The sequence below is a fragment of the Athene noctua genome, unplaced genomic scaffold (assembly GCF_965140245.1).
Source record: "Athene noctua unplaced genomic scaffold, bAthNoc1.hap1.1 HAP1_HAP1_scaffold_194, whole genome shotgun sequence".
Classification (NCBI taxonomy): Eukaryota; Metazoa; Chordata; class Aves; order Strigiformes; family Strigidae; genus Athene; species Athene noctua.
In genome coordinates this window covers 198,697-214,481 of record NW_027437664.1, presented here as the reverse complement: position 1 = coordinate 214,481, position 15,785 = coordinate 198,697, and the positions used below count along the sequence as shown (strand labels likewise).

Sequence of the window (15,785 nt, the reverse complement as noted above, 5' to 3'; positions counted from 1 at the left end):
TCCCCAGCGCTGCCCAGCGCTGCAAATAAAGAATCCCTGCTGAACAGTCATAATTCTGACTGTGAAGCTCTTTGTTTCACAGGCATTAGCTGTTGCGTATGCCACAAACCCCTTCTTTCCTTGTCCGCACCAGCATATATTACAAGTTCTTGTTTTCCCGGGAAGGATCCCCGGAGTTAGCAACCCTGCCTGAGGCTTCACACCCCACCAAGAGGAGTCGCACCAAGGCCCACGTCCCCCAGAACTCACCAGAGGGGATCCGTCACTCCCAAACACTGCAACATGAGCAACAGTGTCCTGCTCTCCCGTCACCTGGGCCTCCAGCGTCAACGGGACCTCCACGGAGCTGCGAGGCTGGACAATCCCCCACGGCACGGGGCTGGAGTACCACACAGAAGCGTCCTCCTTGTGCTCCTGTAAGGGACAGAGTCAAACGCAACACACAGGAGTGACCTTGGGGGAAACTATGAACTCCTCAACATCTACCACAATGGCAATTCACACACATTTTCAAAAACCCCTAGGAGAAAGCAGAAAAGTACAAAGCAAGATACAAGACTTGTATGGGCTTAGCATCCTCAGAGGGTCCAAAACCTGCTGCACCCACAAACACCCACTCCTGTGCTGGCAGCCTCCTTGCAGAAGCTTTTCACAACCCTCTAAGTTCTCCTGCATGAAAGCACCCCAAAGACTAGAATATAAACTGCTTCCTAAAAAGTTTAAACTGCTTCCTGACGTTTATATTCAGGTAGGTTCCTGTTTAAGTGCTTCCTGAAGTTTATATTCAGGTAGCTTCCTTTTCTCAGCAACCTTTAGGTTTCAATATAAACCAGCAAGGCCTTATCCAAAACCCTTTTTTTCCCTAATAAACCCTTGGTAACGTCTGAGGGCAGGAGGCGGATGCAATGCCAAACCTGAGGAAGAACCCTGTAGCAGCCTGGGAGATCGCTGTCATTCACAAGGGTCAGCATCTGCTGGTAAGGGTATTTTAGAGAGCACCGTCCGAACACCATGACAGGGTTGAGCACTCGCAGCGCAGGAACCACGCATCTAGGCAAAGAGAGGACCGAAAGGGAATTAGAGATACGAGAGAATGTGGAGTTCGTTTACTCCCCAAGTAGCATGAAACAGAGCATAGCACATTTGCCAAATAGACACTTAATACCCCTACAGCGATAAATGGCCTTTAACTGCTTCTGACTCCACCACCCCCTGTAAAGCTGGGGCAAACCCCGGCACTCGGCCTCGCAGAGGCTGCCAGGTGCCCGGGCAGCGCACGGTGCCCTGTGCCAGAGCTGCCTGATCAGCTCTGCCCGCTCTTTGCCCCAGGAGGCTTGCAAGGACCCTCCCAACAGTCCCGGCAAGGCGTGAGCTCTGGGGCAGCCTTCCCCCCGAGTGCTCACCAAGGCTCAAAGGGCACAAGACCCCAGTGTCTCAGTGAGAACGACTGCCTCCTCTCCCACACCGCTGTTGCCCTGCCTGAGAACTCAGCCCTTTGCCCGGCGATGGAGGGCACAAGCCACCCCCTGCCTCAGGCAGTGGGGGATCACCCTCTCCCAGCTCCTGCACCCCACGGCTCCGTGCACTCTCTGTCCCCATTTGCACTTGTTTTACAAAACTGCAGCCCAGGCACTGACTGGATGACTCTGCCTGGGAGAGGGAACAGCACAGTGAACTCATCCCTCTTGGAATTAAACCGACACCCACCGCAGCACAACAGGGCTGAATCTGGCGGCAGCAAGAACAACTTTCGGCTTAAGTCTGAGAACATTAATGCTCAAAAGAACCAGAGGGAAGCAGAGAAATCTGACCTCACCTTCCACATCAAGGACTATTTTCCCCTTCATAAGATCTTGCTTTGAGCTTCCCCTCACCAGTCCTGCCATAAGCCCCTTTCCCCTTCCCATGCGCCTTCGTTAAGTGACCCAGACACCAGCTCTCAGCAGGCTGCTCACTGCGGCCCAAATGGATGCTGTATTTTGGCTGCAACCCAGCACAAGTCCACCACTTGCAGGAAGGAGGAAAGATGGCCCTTTGGAAATTTGTTACACCTCAAGCACCAAAACCCAGGCCAATAATGAATAGAATGACTGTTCCCTTTGGAAAAAGGCTCAGGGCCACGCCTGTCCGTGGAGCACAGGTGCTGCTTTCAGAACACTGCCCATCTCACATCTAGCTGGGCAGAACTACCTCATTAAGCAACACTTGTCACTGGGAGATGGAGCCAGCAAACCACGTGCAAGGCAGCGTGGTGCTGGATGCACGAGGAGAGACGATGAGCTGCAAGGAAAGCGCCGATACCTGGCTGTGAGGAGCAGCGCCGACACCGCCCTGCCAACACCGCACACGTCCACCACCAGAGCCAGCTCGTAGCTCTGCAGAGTGTTGGAGCACAGGGTGACCTGGTGGAAGAGAAGAGCATCGAACACTTCATCACTCCCAAAAGCCACCGTCCACCTGTGCTGTCCTCCGGTTCTCGTTCCACGGGCAGGAAAGGGAGGATTTTGCCCTAACTCTTCTGCTGGTCCACAGACAGAGCACAGTTGCTGGGAGTAACAAAAGTCTTCTGACATATCTGCGTTGTTAAATACACCTTGCGCTTACCAGGGCACATGTAACCACGATTAGATTAATGCTCTACTCCCCACTGTATTAAAATAAAAGGACTAATTTTTAATCTCAACTACAACAGCACAAATGCAGAGGCAATCTGTTGAATTCAACAGATTCAGCTTTACACTGGGAAGCTGAGGGCAAAATGCAGCCCAGCAGGTGCTGTCAGTTCATGGCTGCCAGAGATTTTTCAGTCCCCACTGGAGATCACGGCAGTGAATACAACTCATTCTGCTCATCAGGAGGGGACAAATAGGACCAGGAAGAAAAGCAAAGTGCTTTATACAATGACATCTCTCTTTTTAACAGCCACCTTCTGTCCTCACCCTTCCTTCACCCACTTTAAATCAAAGAAACTGCTCCAAGCAGCTCTCAGAAACAGATGAATGGCTTCTGCACTTGACCATATGGGACATGATCTTCAGCTGACCATTCTGGGAACAAAGCAGTGGTCCTCCAGAAAAGCCCCAGAGTAACCCAGCTAACAAAAGCCCAACACCAGTGCAGATATCCTCCCCGCGTTACGCTCAGAGCTAGCGGTGCTAAAGCCCTCCCATCCCTCAGTGAAGCTCCAGCTCCACCCGCTTCTTCCCATACCTGGATATCCAGGAATCCCAGGGGGCGGATGGTCCCTCTGCGGGGCTTTATGCTGAATTCTCTTGGCCTGAGGTGACGGTGGGCTCCCTTTCTCTGGAGTAGGCGAGTGTTTTCTGTGATCTGAGCAAGACTGCTGACACTGGGCTCTCCCAAGCCGTCCCCAGGAATGCGAAGGTTGAAGGTGAGGGGCACCAAGGAGTTGTTGGTGAGGCGACATGACAAGGTGTGAGGAAAGCCTAGGAAAATAACACAAATATGAATTTATGCACCAACTGTCCCATGATTCCTGATGTGAATAGCCTGTTACGATAAAACCGGGCTTGGAGTTTAGCTCTTTTCAATCTGAAGTACAGCTAACTGAGAAGTTACGCCAGGAATTAATTGTCACTTGAGCTCCCTTTTACGCTGATCGCAGAGATTCCTTCCTTGGAAATGGCCACTCTTGGCGATGCTGAACCCCAGAAGTTTCTCTCTCTCTAGCTGTGAGGAGCTCTCTCGCCTGTCCCCAAACCTGCACCAATTAGTTCTCACTTACAAGTGTCCATCCAGATAGATCATTTATTCTCAAAATTCAATGCCCTGTTGACTCTGGGAACACTCCCACAGTTTTCAGTATATAAAAGCGGGTATTGTCATCGAGGAGAAGCTGCAGTAAAAGGAGGGAAGGATGAAACTGGGAACAACAGCATGACGCAAAGCACTCTAACGCAGTTTCTCGAGGCAGGACCCTTAAGGCATCTCCTGCCTGGGGCTACCAGACTGAGCACGTGACAACTCATGGCCCCGCACTGGAGGCAAACCTGATGCTTGCTCAGAAATCAGCAGGAGCCATGTTCCACCCCACCTAACAAACGGGACACGGCTTCCACACTGCACACTGCCCCGCACAGGTCGGCATCACTTGAGCTGTGATACTCGCCTTCCCTCATGGAAAAGCAGTGACACAGCCACACCTGGGGGGGTGTTCTGCAGAGACAGGACATCAGCCCACAGCCTGCTCTGGCCTGGACATCTGGCTCAGCTGGCCAGCTCTGCGAGAAGGAGACATCTCCCGTGGCCTGCTCACCAAGCGTTGTTTGAATACAGATGGGGAGGAAAACCAACTGCAGCCACAGCGGGGGGGTTCTCCGTGTCCAACAACAGTGACCACTGCCCACCTCCAGCAGTTACTCCAGCAGGGAGGCAGGAGGGGCACAAAAAGGACAAACACAGACTTCACAGTTCCAAATGAGACCAAAGTCACCAGATGCAGGTCAACAGTCAGCAGCACAATACAATAGCTGCCTTCAGCTGAAAAGCCCTTATTAATGAAATTACATTAGGGAGGATGAATCTCCTGTTACATATCCACATTTCTGTCTGGTGTGTTTCTTCTTGTTTTATTCAAAAGAAAATAAAGAAGTAGCAGAGTGGTGATGGAGGGAGGAGAGAAGCGGCTCAGGAAAGGCAATGAGTCTTCTTAAAAAGTCCATGAACAGCATGAAAACACAGAGGCATCCTGGGCACAGAATGATAATGGCCCTTCAATCAATCCACAATGGATTTCACATTTAAACTGTCGATCATCTCAGTCAAAAGCCTTTTGTGAGACTGAGATGGAGAACCAGAAGCTGCATTTCAACGGGGACGCTCTGGATGCTCAGCCCCAGGCTCTGTCAGCAGAGCTGGGCCTGTGGTGGGGAAGGAGGAGCCCGTGGTCCGAGGACATCAGTGCCTGATTCAGAGCTACTGCTTGGGCATGTTACCTGGTGGGTGACAACGAGGGGCCCTCACAGCGCTAATTAACATCTGGCACTAAAGGTCAGGGGGGTAAATGGTATCCCTGCCTTGAAACAGGAACATTGACCCAGAGCAGCTACAGGCCAGTATGTGCCTTAAACTCCCTTCTGCTGCAGTCCCGTCCCCTGGGCCCTCTGGGACAAGGACTTTCACAGTCATTCTGCTGTCAAGGATTGAGAGGTTGGGGCTGAACAGACTACAAGGACACCAAAAAATACTGACTTTCTATCCCTTTGGTCCTACTGATCTCACGATGGCACAGGACTGCCTCGGCAACCAGCAGCCCTGGCTTTAACACCCTGAAGGCTGCTATGGAGGAGCACAAGTGACAGATGGTCTTATGTTAAAATGCTCCATTTTGGTAATTCCCAGAGCTCTCAACCCGTGGACCAAGCCCAGGGCACACTCACCGAAGGAGACATCACCGAAGTGGAGGGCAGGGACGTCGAAATGAAAAGTCGGTCCAATGACGCAGCCCCTGCAAGGACAAAGACAGGCAGAGGAGATGTTGGCTCGGTTAGAGAGAATGGCAAAGCGCTCAGCTTTCCGTACCGCTCGGGTGGGTAAAAGCTGCTCTCAGAACCATGGTGGGTTTCAAATCAACCTGTCACCCCCGTGCTCAGCACAGCACCCATGGGGACAGCAGGCAGCCAAAGCAAAGTGGTCAGCACCCGACAGCTGCTGCTGAGGCTCAGGGCACCGCGGCAGGGTGTGCCCCCAGGCTGCCGCTGGCCCCAGGAAGGTCCCGGAACAAGCGATGGCTCTGTGCCTCGGTTTCCCCACCCGTGATGTGATGGACAGAGGTGTCCACACAAAAGGGGACTCACTGTAACGAGCCTTCCCAGCCACGGGTTCCCTGCTTTGGTATTTCTTAGCTGGAACTGGTGTTTCCACGGAGTATATGAACACCTTTCTCAGAAGACCTGACGCACACAATCATTACACATGCAGGACACATGAATCCAGGGGAGCCCCAAACATCCATTGAGAAGAGCAGCAACAGTTCTACGCAGAGGACAGTTTGATCTTGGAGGGAAGTATCAGCTTGTCACCAGTGCACCAGCTGACACACCCAAGGGCACCACCTCGCCCGTCCCTCAACTCAGCAGACAGGCTCCAAACTCCAAAACTCACTCACATCCACTGAAATCCGTACTCGAAGCTGCACAACAAACATTAATTGACTTCATGGTTGATGACAATCCATGCCAGCTCTGCCTCAGTTAAAAATCAAGGGCCACAGTGAACAGTGCCTTCTCATTTTACTCACAGGACTGCCACTGTCATTATCCACAGGTTCTGCACACAAACAGACCCCAGCAGCCCGCGGGAGGGACCTGCGTCCATCCCTGCTGTCCCATTTCCAGCATCCCTTTCCAAACACCAAGGAAACAAGCATCCAGCACCTCGTAAGGTTGGTTTCCATGTAACGAGTAATCACCTATGGTCTTGACGCCTTCTGACCGCATAGTCAAAGAGCACTCAAAAACTGACTTTCAGGAGTTTCAATCCAACGCTACTTCTAGATTCTTGCAGTTGAATCAGCTCCTAAGAATAAGCCTGGTACCAAACCCCTGCTGATGGTGAAGTTCCCTCTCCAGGGACCTCACATAACCAGACTTGACCTCCCAAGCCCTAACAGCTTACTCCAGACGGAGCAAAGGGAGCAGATATGCTTTCCATCACAGCATTTGCCAGGAGATGATGGAAAAATACCTCCAAACCAGCCACAACTGGGGATGACATAAGGAAACTGCCAAGGATGAGCCTTGCCAGGCAAGTGGGGAAATGACTGCCCCTTCTCCTGAGTGCACCGAATCTGTGCTCTGGGAAGTTAAACTGGAATGACCGCCCAGAAGGCTCAGGCAAGGAGCCAACCCAGAGCTGGTAACAGTACAGCTTGCAAGAGAAGGGGGGAATAGGCAGTGGTTTTGACAACAACTGTGTTTTACAGTAGCATTAAGTAATGCATGTGTGAAGGGAGATCAGGGTCCTGGCAGAGCAGGAAGAATAACTACACAAGGTGGGAATGGAACTGCTTGAACTCTCATCCCCGTTCCTTCCTTTGCATCCCAGTGTCCCACCAGCCAGCTTTCCTCTGTTCAAAACAACCAGGAGCTTTTCTCCATGGAGGATGAAATCCAGTGCACAAAACCTTCCGAAGAGGGAGGCTCAGCTGGACCTGGTGGGTGGACATCTCAAGGGCATCTGAAAACAAACAGTTTGAGCTGTGGGGCTGGAGAATGACAGAAGGGCTGGAGAGGGATCCTTGAAAAGCAAGACATTGCTCAAGGAGGCAGGTGCCATCTCAGGGAGGAGAGGACTGCAATGGGAATTGCTGCTGAGGGACAGCTGCATGGGAGCAGGCGGGTGTGCTGGGCTGCCATCAGATGGGCTGCATAGGAGCCACCATCCAGGGAGGAGGAGTACAAGGATGGGGAAGAAATAAATAAAAAAGGACCAGCAATCCTCTTTCACTGAGACAGAAGGTCTACACTGAGCCCAGGGGAGTGCTGGCCAAACAGGGCAGAGAGTGGCCACAGAGAAGGGGAGGGCATGATGGGCACTGAGAGTCAGGGCATCACTGGGCAAAAAAGGACCACTTCATTTGGCTGTGGGGAAGCCAAAACACAACCGTCCCTCTGACAGCTCCTTCCTTCCTTCCCCAGGAGCAAGGCCACTGTGAGGCAGAGGCAGCGGGCGCTGTCCAAGCAGTATCCAAGGGATAAATGCATCCTTACCAGCAAAACCTGCCCTGGCTCAAGGAGAAAGCTGCTCATGCAATAACACCCTGTGACCAGTTTGGGGGAGGAACAGAGGAGAATAAATTATTTGATTGTGAAATGTTCCCTTTTGATTTCCAAAAAAAAGCAGCACTTTCCCTCCAAACACAAAGCCAATGTAATTCTTTCTTTACTGAGCTCAACAGACCTATTCACCACTCTTCTCTTGCAAAGTAATAACCTTTCTGTTCTTTTTTATCCATTTCCCTCATTTTATTGGTAAAGTCGACGGCAGAGTCCTCCCATTGCTTTACTGCCTTCGTCTAGAGCCTCCCAGCAGCGGCAGCCCAGGAGGCTGGTTGCCGAGGAGGCACAGCCAGCCCCACAGCTCCAGGGCTCCCAGCACCAGCTTTCCTGCCTACACCACGTCATCCCACCAGCCCGCGGTTAAAGACCAGCTGGGACAAGTTTGCATGCTGCTGCGGTCCTGACAAGTGAGCTTTGCCTCTCCTATCATCAGCTTTCTTCCCCCTTCTCCCTTTTGCTTGGTGAGGATTATCTCTTGCCGTGGCACCAGCCGCAGAGCTCCCCGTCTGCCCCGTCAGCACTGCTCTGGCTGCAGAGAGGAGGCACCACCACAGCGCTGGCTGCACAAGAGGACAGCCTGTCCCAACCCATGAGCATGAGAGGTGATGCTGAGGCTGCTGCTGCCCATTTGGGATGGATTATTAACAGATTTTAAAAACACTGCCTCTGGCTGCAGCCACCCAGGCTGGCCCATCCCCAAAGCCCTGCTGGCCTTGCTGTGTGTTCAGGGGGGTGGCCCAGACCAGCTACTGCCCAAAGCTGATGCCATCCCGCTGTCTGACGTGGCCCAAGGGGGAATGAGCTACCTGTAGGAAGGAGTCACTCCAGCTCCTGGGTACCCGGACTGGGCAGCAGGCATCTCCACACCTTTCCTGTACAGCCTCCAGGCAAACTGTTTTCCAGCACAGGTAGTCACTTAAAGCCCCGGGGCTCTCACACAGACACGTGTTGGAACCTGCTGCTGCCAAATTCTGTGCAAACAGCGTCCTGCAAAGTCACAGAGCCACCCGCCCAAACCATGAAGGCAAAGCTGCTTCCCAGAGGAACCCAAGACTTTGAAAGATAAACGGGCACAGGAGGCATGGTCACAGGTGGCAGCAGCTCGAGGGAGCTGATCCTGCCCCTCTGCTCCACTCTGGTGAGACCCCCCTGCAGGGCTGTGTCCAGCTCTGGGCTCCTCAGCACACGGAAGACATGGACCTGTTGGAGCGGGGCCAGAGGAAGCCACCAGAGTGACCAGAGGGATGGCACGCCTTTCCTGCGAGGACAGGCCCAGAGAGTTGGGGTTGTTCAGCCTGGAGAAGGCTCCGGGGAGACCTTACTGTGGCCTTTCAGTACTTCAGGGGGGCTGGTAAGAAAGATTTTGACTGGGTTTTTAGTAGGGCCTGTCACGATAGGACAAGGGGTAATGGTTTCAAACTTAAAGAGGGAAGATTCAGACTAGATATAAAGGAAAAAATTTTTACAGTGAGGGTGGTGAGACACTGGCACAGGGTGCCCAGAGCAGTGGTAGATGCCCCATCCCTGGAAACATCCAAGGTCAGCCTGGACGGGGCTCTGAACAATCTGATCGAGATGATGATGTCCCTGCGCATTGCAGAGGCGTTGGACTAAATGATCTTTAAAGGTCCCTTCCAACACAAACTATTCTACAATTCTACGATTTCCTCTCGCAGATAATTACGCTTCATTTGCTGCTGCAACTGCAATGTTCAGACTGGAGTCAAGGTTAAAAAGCCTTGACTCTTAGCGTGAGGATGCTAGGATCCAAGCCAAGACTAAGACCTTAGACAACACCTTTTTTTCTCTGTTTCATCCTAAAATGAGGTAGGTGGGAGATGATTACCCAACAGCTACAGATGCATACACTAAGCTCCTATAACCCTCCTCACCTGATCGTCAAGGTCACAGGCTCAGGGGATCCAGTCACACTGAAGCTGAATTCTTCTGTGAACTTCCCCAGGACGGTGGAACTGAAGGAGATCCGGACGACCTGGAGCCCGTCTGGAGAAATGATGCCCTCCTGGGGGAGGAAGGTGAAGCAGGAGCCCAGAGCTGTAGCTGGAGGGACCAAGTTGAAGGCAGCGTCGATGGCTCCTTTGTTAAACAAGACCACCTGCAGCAGCAAGAAAGCAAAAGGGAAATACATAAGGAATCTTCCTTTCTTACAGAAGGCTGATTTGTTTTCTGATTAACCAATTAACATCTGTAAAATGCAGAAGATGCTGTGTCCTTCTGCTTGGCAGAAGCCAAAGAAAATGCAACAGGACAAGTTCTGCCTTTGGGTTTTTCATGCAAAGCAGTGACAGCTTCATAGACACAGTCACTCGGGATTTATTCCACTGACACAGAGCTGCCCACTTCGACTTGCAGCGCAGAGGAGCTGCTCAGCATCACCAAGCCGATTCAGACCTGTCCCTAAGAGCAACGAAGGGCACTTGCAGCTTTACTAGTGAATCATCACACAGCTGATTCTGCTCCCGACGAGTTCGATCCTGCCGAGGGCACAACACATTGCAGCCAACAAGTTTACTGCATGGAGAAGACACCTCAGGGCAGCACTATCACCAACTTCAGAAGCACTCCCCAGCTCTCCTACGGTATGTCATTTAGGATTCTTATTTTGTCTTTAATGGGATACTTTCTTAGTCTTTGCTCAGACAGACGTGTCAGGAAAGGATGAGCGTGCGGTGCACAGCAGCTCCGTCTACTCCAAAGAATTTCTCTTTCCTAAACATTCACAGCCACCACCTAAGACTTTACCATTATCAGAATAAACTACAAATTTAAAACTAAGCTGTATTTTGTTGAACACTCGAGAGATCTACTGCCTCAAACAAGTGACATAATCCCGCAGCACTTGTTGAGATTCAGCTCTTCTCACGTTGGGCGAGCAATGCCCACAGCTGCTGCCAGTCACCAACACACCCACCCAAAGCAAAGCAGTAAAGTTTCTGATTGCTGCAGGGTCAAATCCTGCCATTTCCATGGAATTAACTATCTGCTTTGGATTTCTTTTCCCTAAGTTTTGTCCTTGTAAAACCTGGTAGAAAAATTGAGACAGAAGCATTTTTTAATTTTGCAGCTGCTGTTAAAGATATTCACGTATTCAAGCTCTGCAAGGCTAACCTGGAAACTACTCTCTCCTCTCACGTCTTTTACACCTCAGTTACAAATTGCACTCAGGGATCCTGTGCTGAGCTGAGGTTTACCTTCAGTCAGCACAGCACTAGCAGTATCATCTACTCAGTCACATTTTCTCAAGTAATGAAAATAATAAAAAGATAATCAATAAAGTATCACCATTAAAAATGCATAGAGAGCACAATATTTTGGTAAGAAAACACCTTAATGCATCCTTCCCTGCCCAGTCAAGCTTTTGAAAGTATTGCCTCATTTCCTGCCTCTTTCAGTTGCCCTATCTCATTTTTTTGCAGAAGACACCATTGGCAGGGGAGGCAAATACGTAGAAAGTTCCTTTGCCTCATCTCCAGAAATGCTTTGCTCTTCACAGAGATGCAGCAAATCTGAAGAGTGGCAAGAGACTGGTCAGCAAGGGGAAGCACTCCCAGTTCCGCGGCCAGACCCAGCTCTGAGCCAGAGGCTGGACAGATTTCCTCCAGCTCCCAGGACCGGCAGCACGCACTGACCCGAAAACTGGCTGCAATGGCCTGGAGTTCAAACTCAGTACATTTGTTCCAGCTGCTTTTTAACAGCCCGAGTACAAAGGTGCATTGCATCCAGGGCTGAAACAAAAGCCTCTGAATATTTATCTTTTTATCCCAGTGTTGCTTTCATCTGTCAAGGGGGTATTTTTTCACATGAAGCCTCCCAGCTGATCCCCAAGGAAGGTTGCCAAAAAGCAGGGATTAAGACTTCACAAACAGCATAGGCACCTTTCAGATCCCATCAGAAGTATCCAGATTCTGGGAAAGCCCCCAGACTTGACTAGTATGTCAAACAGTCCCTGCTGACAATGACCCGAGTTGCCAGAAATCCCACAGACCCACGAGGCTCACTGCTGCCCCAGGAGCCATCAGGATCCCCCCCAGCCCCTCAGAATCCCGACTACTCACCTCATAGCTGTGGTTTAATCCAACAAACACCTTCCCAATGTCCAGCTGCTCACAGCTGAAGCGGAGCCGAGGCCCTATGCCTTCCCCTTCGATGCGCAGGGGCAGCCTGGTCTCGCGGCCTGCGGAGAGATTTCCACTTCAGTACAGTAATTGCCTCTGTTATCCCGGACTGTCCAGGCTGCCTCAGTGCTCCTCCCTGACTCTGGCCTGGATGGGAACAGCTCTAGGTGCTCCAGGAGGAGACACAGGACTCTTCCCTGCCCTCAGGAGATATGCCTTGGGGCTGGCTTCTAATTTCTAACCAACCCCTCGGGCTGGTTTCTCATTTAGCCATCATTTAGCGATGCTGAGTTTAAAACACAATCTGAATTTCTTCCCATGTTCTTAGATGAGCTCTGAAATCCATTCAGTGAAGGCACAAAGCTCATGAAACAGAACTGAAGATCTGCCATCTGTACTGATGCAATTGGAGACAAGAGCACAGGAGCCGACAAGTACGAGCCCAGGCAAGGCGAAGCTCCCTGCTAACGGCGCTGTGCACGTCTGAGAGCTGCCTAGAGCAGGCAGAGCATCCCAGCACTGACACACAGCTCCGTGCCCGGGGCTCCAGGGCTCACCTCCTGCAGCAGCACCTAAATACGACAGGGCTTTGTGATCTCCAGAGAGCAGCACTTGCCTGTGCCCACCATGATACCGAGAGCTCAGCTTTGTAAAGACACCTTACCTGAGGCATGCTGAACAGGTATGGAAAACCTCACTGCTGAGGTCAGAGAAGCCATGAACATACTGCTAATACACACAGCCCTTGCTGCAAAGGGAACCGAGATGGCAAGGCTTATAGCTAAACTCCAAGATGATCATTTTCTTCCATAAGAAGATGCTAAGATGACAGGGTGGGATCCTGCAGTCCGAAGGCTGTTCTGAACCACTGCAGCAGCCTCAAGTGCCTGAACCCTGGCTCCAATTTGGGCTTGGGTCTCCCTGCCATCCCATCCTACTCTGCACAGAAAGCAAGTAGCACAAGGGGAAAAGAAACGCCCAGAAGTTGTATCTAACCTTCAGTGTAGCTTTTGTGCAGAAATATTCCTCTCTCCTTTTGTGTAATGCTCACCATTCATTAAAAATTAGGGATTGAAGGTTGATTTTTTTTTTTTTTAATCTGCTGCATAGTTGTTCCAGAATGTCCAAAACTACTTCCTATTGCAAAGAGCAGCCCAGGTGGGACAACACAGTGACTCGATCACAACTTGAAAAAACTCTCCCTGGGAACAGCCCTTTCAGTGATTGCTGACTTTCTGATCTTGCAACCACGGAAGGAGGATGTTTGATAATGTCCAAGCCAGAAAGGAAGAGCGTGGGAGCTTTTGTCGAATTCAGCATTTTTTAAGTGGATCCAGACAAAGCCCAGCTGACAGCAGACATGACAGGTTGCACAGCTCAGGCATTAATTGGAAGGCTGTGTATTTCTATTTCCCAGACACCATAAGAGAGGCGGTACTGGGTGCTACCTGTCAGAAGATCACCTTGCATCACATGTGGCTTAATTTTCATTAAAAACTCTAGGTCTAAATAATCAAAGCTCTTAGGTAATGGCAAAGATTTCCAAGTGACAAGCTTTTGTCCATGATCATGCTGAGACACACACTCCCTGGCCACTGCAATCAAAAAATCAGTGGCGGTTCTTCCCCTTCTGCAGCAGGCCCTCACCCTCTCCAGGTGGTCTCTGGAAACCATCCTTTCTTCTACCCCTACGCTGAACTTAAAACTTTAGGAAATCCCAGAAATGTTGCTCTTCCTCCTTCCAGGTGAACCGCAGAGCGGGCTTTTCCCAAAGGAGGAGGAGCAGACTCAACTGCAGGCAGCATTCAGGAGAGCTGAGAGGGTAAAAGAGAGAGTATGTCCTCCTGCTCGCTGCGGCTTCCAGGAGCATCCAGCCTTTGCCCAAGGCCTGGCTACAGCTGGGCTGTGGCCCTGGGACGCTCCCACCGGAACACGTCCCCGAGCACACAGGCCAACGGCATGGAGGGGCTACAGCCTTGTCCTCAGTCCCAAACCCACCCCTGGTGCTGTGGAGCGAGCACTGGGATCTCAGCAGGAATAACGCAGCGGCGGGTCACAGTGTCGGGGTAGTGAGAGGGGATCCAGGCTCTGGAAGCACATTTGTAACTCAGCTCCTACCGCCTCAGGAGTCTGATGATGCATCCGTGTAATAAAGACTCCTCCTGGAGGCAATGCTCTACGGGGATGTGGTGCTCGCCCACTGAAGCTGTTTAGCTCTGGAGCTCTTTGGCCTCTACAGGTACCTGGCAGCAGAGCAAATGCTGGCAAACCCACGGCATGAGAACTTATCCCTTCACTGCCTTGGTTGTTCTGGGATCAGTGATCCAGGCTTGTAGCCACACATCCTGAGGGCTGGCCTTGGACAGGAGACCACCTGGAAACCGCAGGGGCAGTGGGCACGTGCCAGCACCCTGCTGACCACTGACCCTTCCTACCAACTAGACAAGAACCGAGGGGGCTGCAAGACTCTTGCGCCTCCACGGTGGGGAACAGAAGCAGGAGAAAGGAGCCGTACCTGAGATGTCACAGTAGACTGTTTGTTGATAGACTCTGGCTTCTCGGGGTCTAAAGATCACGTTAACTTCAGCTGAAGAATTTGGCCAGATATCTCCCTCCTGAAACAGAAGGAGACAGCAAACCACTTAGCTTCAAATGTCACATTTCTTGTTTTCAACCACAGCTCTATAGCCTTTATTTAGAGCATCAATGAAGAGCAGGGAACAAGCAACACTTACCAACAAAATTTAGGGGGGTTTGGAAGCAGCTTCAAAAGAACTTTCTAAGTCTCTTACCTTTACTGGCATCTGGTAGAGGCATTTTGTTAAATTAGGGCTATAATGAAGCCACCAAACTGGCTCACGCTCCAGTGAATCCAGTAGGATTTCTCCAGAGATGCCAGCCAGTTTAAGAAAAAGGTCCCTCTCGCCTCCAAACCTTCCCATGTATCTCTGTAGCACTATGGCTACATGACGACTTTTACTCAGGTCAGGAGAGATTTAACAAATCAAAGAGAATTTCCCATTCTTAGTTACAAAGGTGCTGCCTCTTATAGCCTTCACCTGTACATGCCCCTAAGTATTTAACGTACTGCGGTGAGTGGGGCACGCAGCACCAAGCAGAACGAGCCCTCCTGCCTGGGGATAGAAGAAGAACAGGCTCCTGCCCGCTGGTGGCTGCTTCTGCCCCGAGCCGTGAGCAGCCAGCCAGCACGCAGGCTCCTCCAGCTGACGGATGATCTGGGAAAGGAGTTGAGAGACAGATGCACCCTGTTTCTCTCTGCGAGGTGCACACGCTCCTGTGTCCCTGAACACAGGCTCAGAGAAGAAGAGATGGGATTTGCTTACAGCTCCACACCTCTTTCAACCAACAGGCTCTTTTCCGTGTCATGCTCTTGCTCAGGGATTTAAGTCTGGGCCATGCTACCAGTGTGTCTGCAGCTCTCTGCTGCTTCCTCGGGGTCTTCTCTCTCTGCTTCTCGCCCAGAGAGTCCTGGCACTGGCGCTCAGTCCCAGGGAGCCTTGTCGCACAGTTTCGGAGGCATGCCTGGGTTCTAAAGGCTCTCACTTCTTGCACGTGAGACACCACTTACATCCCCTGAACCCCTAGCATTACCAATGTACCTTGTGTGTTTTTTGACATAAATAGAGGCACCTCTGACAACTGTAATAACACTCGACAAAGGAAGGAAAATATCAGCTTATAGAAGGAGACGAACAGAGTTCTTTTTCTATCAGCAAAGCGAGGCTTTGATTCTGCATGCTGCTGGGTATCCTCGCTGCTTTGTCCAGAAGAGCCTTGAACGGAGTGGAGCCTCTGGCACTCCTGCAGCATAAATATTAAGTAACTATAA

General features: G+C 51.2%; 1 protein-coding gene across 1 annotated transcript in view; it reads right to left on the bottom strand.

Annotated features, from left to right (window-relative positions):
* LOC141955380 (hydrocephalus-inducing protein homolog) overlaps positions 1–15,785 on the bottom strand; it is a gene marked incomplete at its 3' end in the record, with an annotated part of 75,998 nt that overhangs the window by 22,042 nt on the left and 38,171 nt on the right. The window contains exons 10-17 of the mRNA XM_074895213.1: positions 14,451–14,550; positions 11,876–11,994; positions 9,692–9,915; positions 5,400–5,467; positions 3,211–3,446; positions 2,302–2,402; positions 915–1,050; positions 250–414 (exon numbers count right to left, since the gene is read on the bottom strand). Coding sequence (XP_074751314.1) covers positions 250–414; positions 915–1,050; positions 2,302–2,402; positions 3,211–3,446; positions 5,400–5,467; positions 9,692–9,915; positions 11,876–11,994; positions 14,451–14,550 — 1,149 coding nt within the window. The remainder of the gene's footprint in view (positions 1–249; positions 415–914; positions 1,051–2,301; positions 2,403–3,210; positions 3,447–5,399; positions 5,468–9,691; positions 9,916–11,875; positions 11,995–14,450; positions 14,551–15,785) is intronic.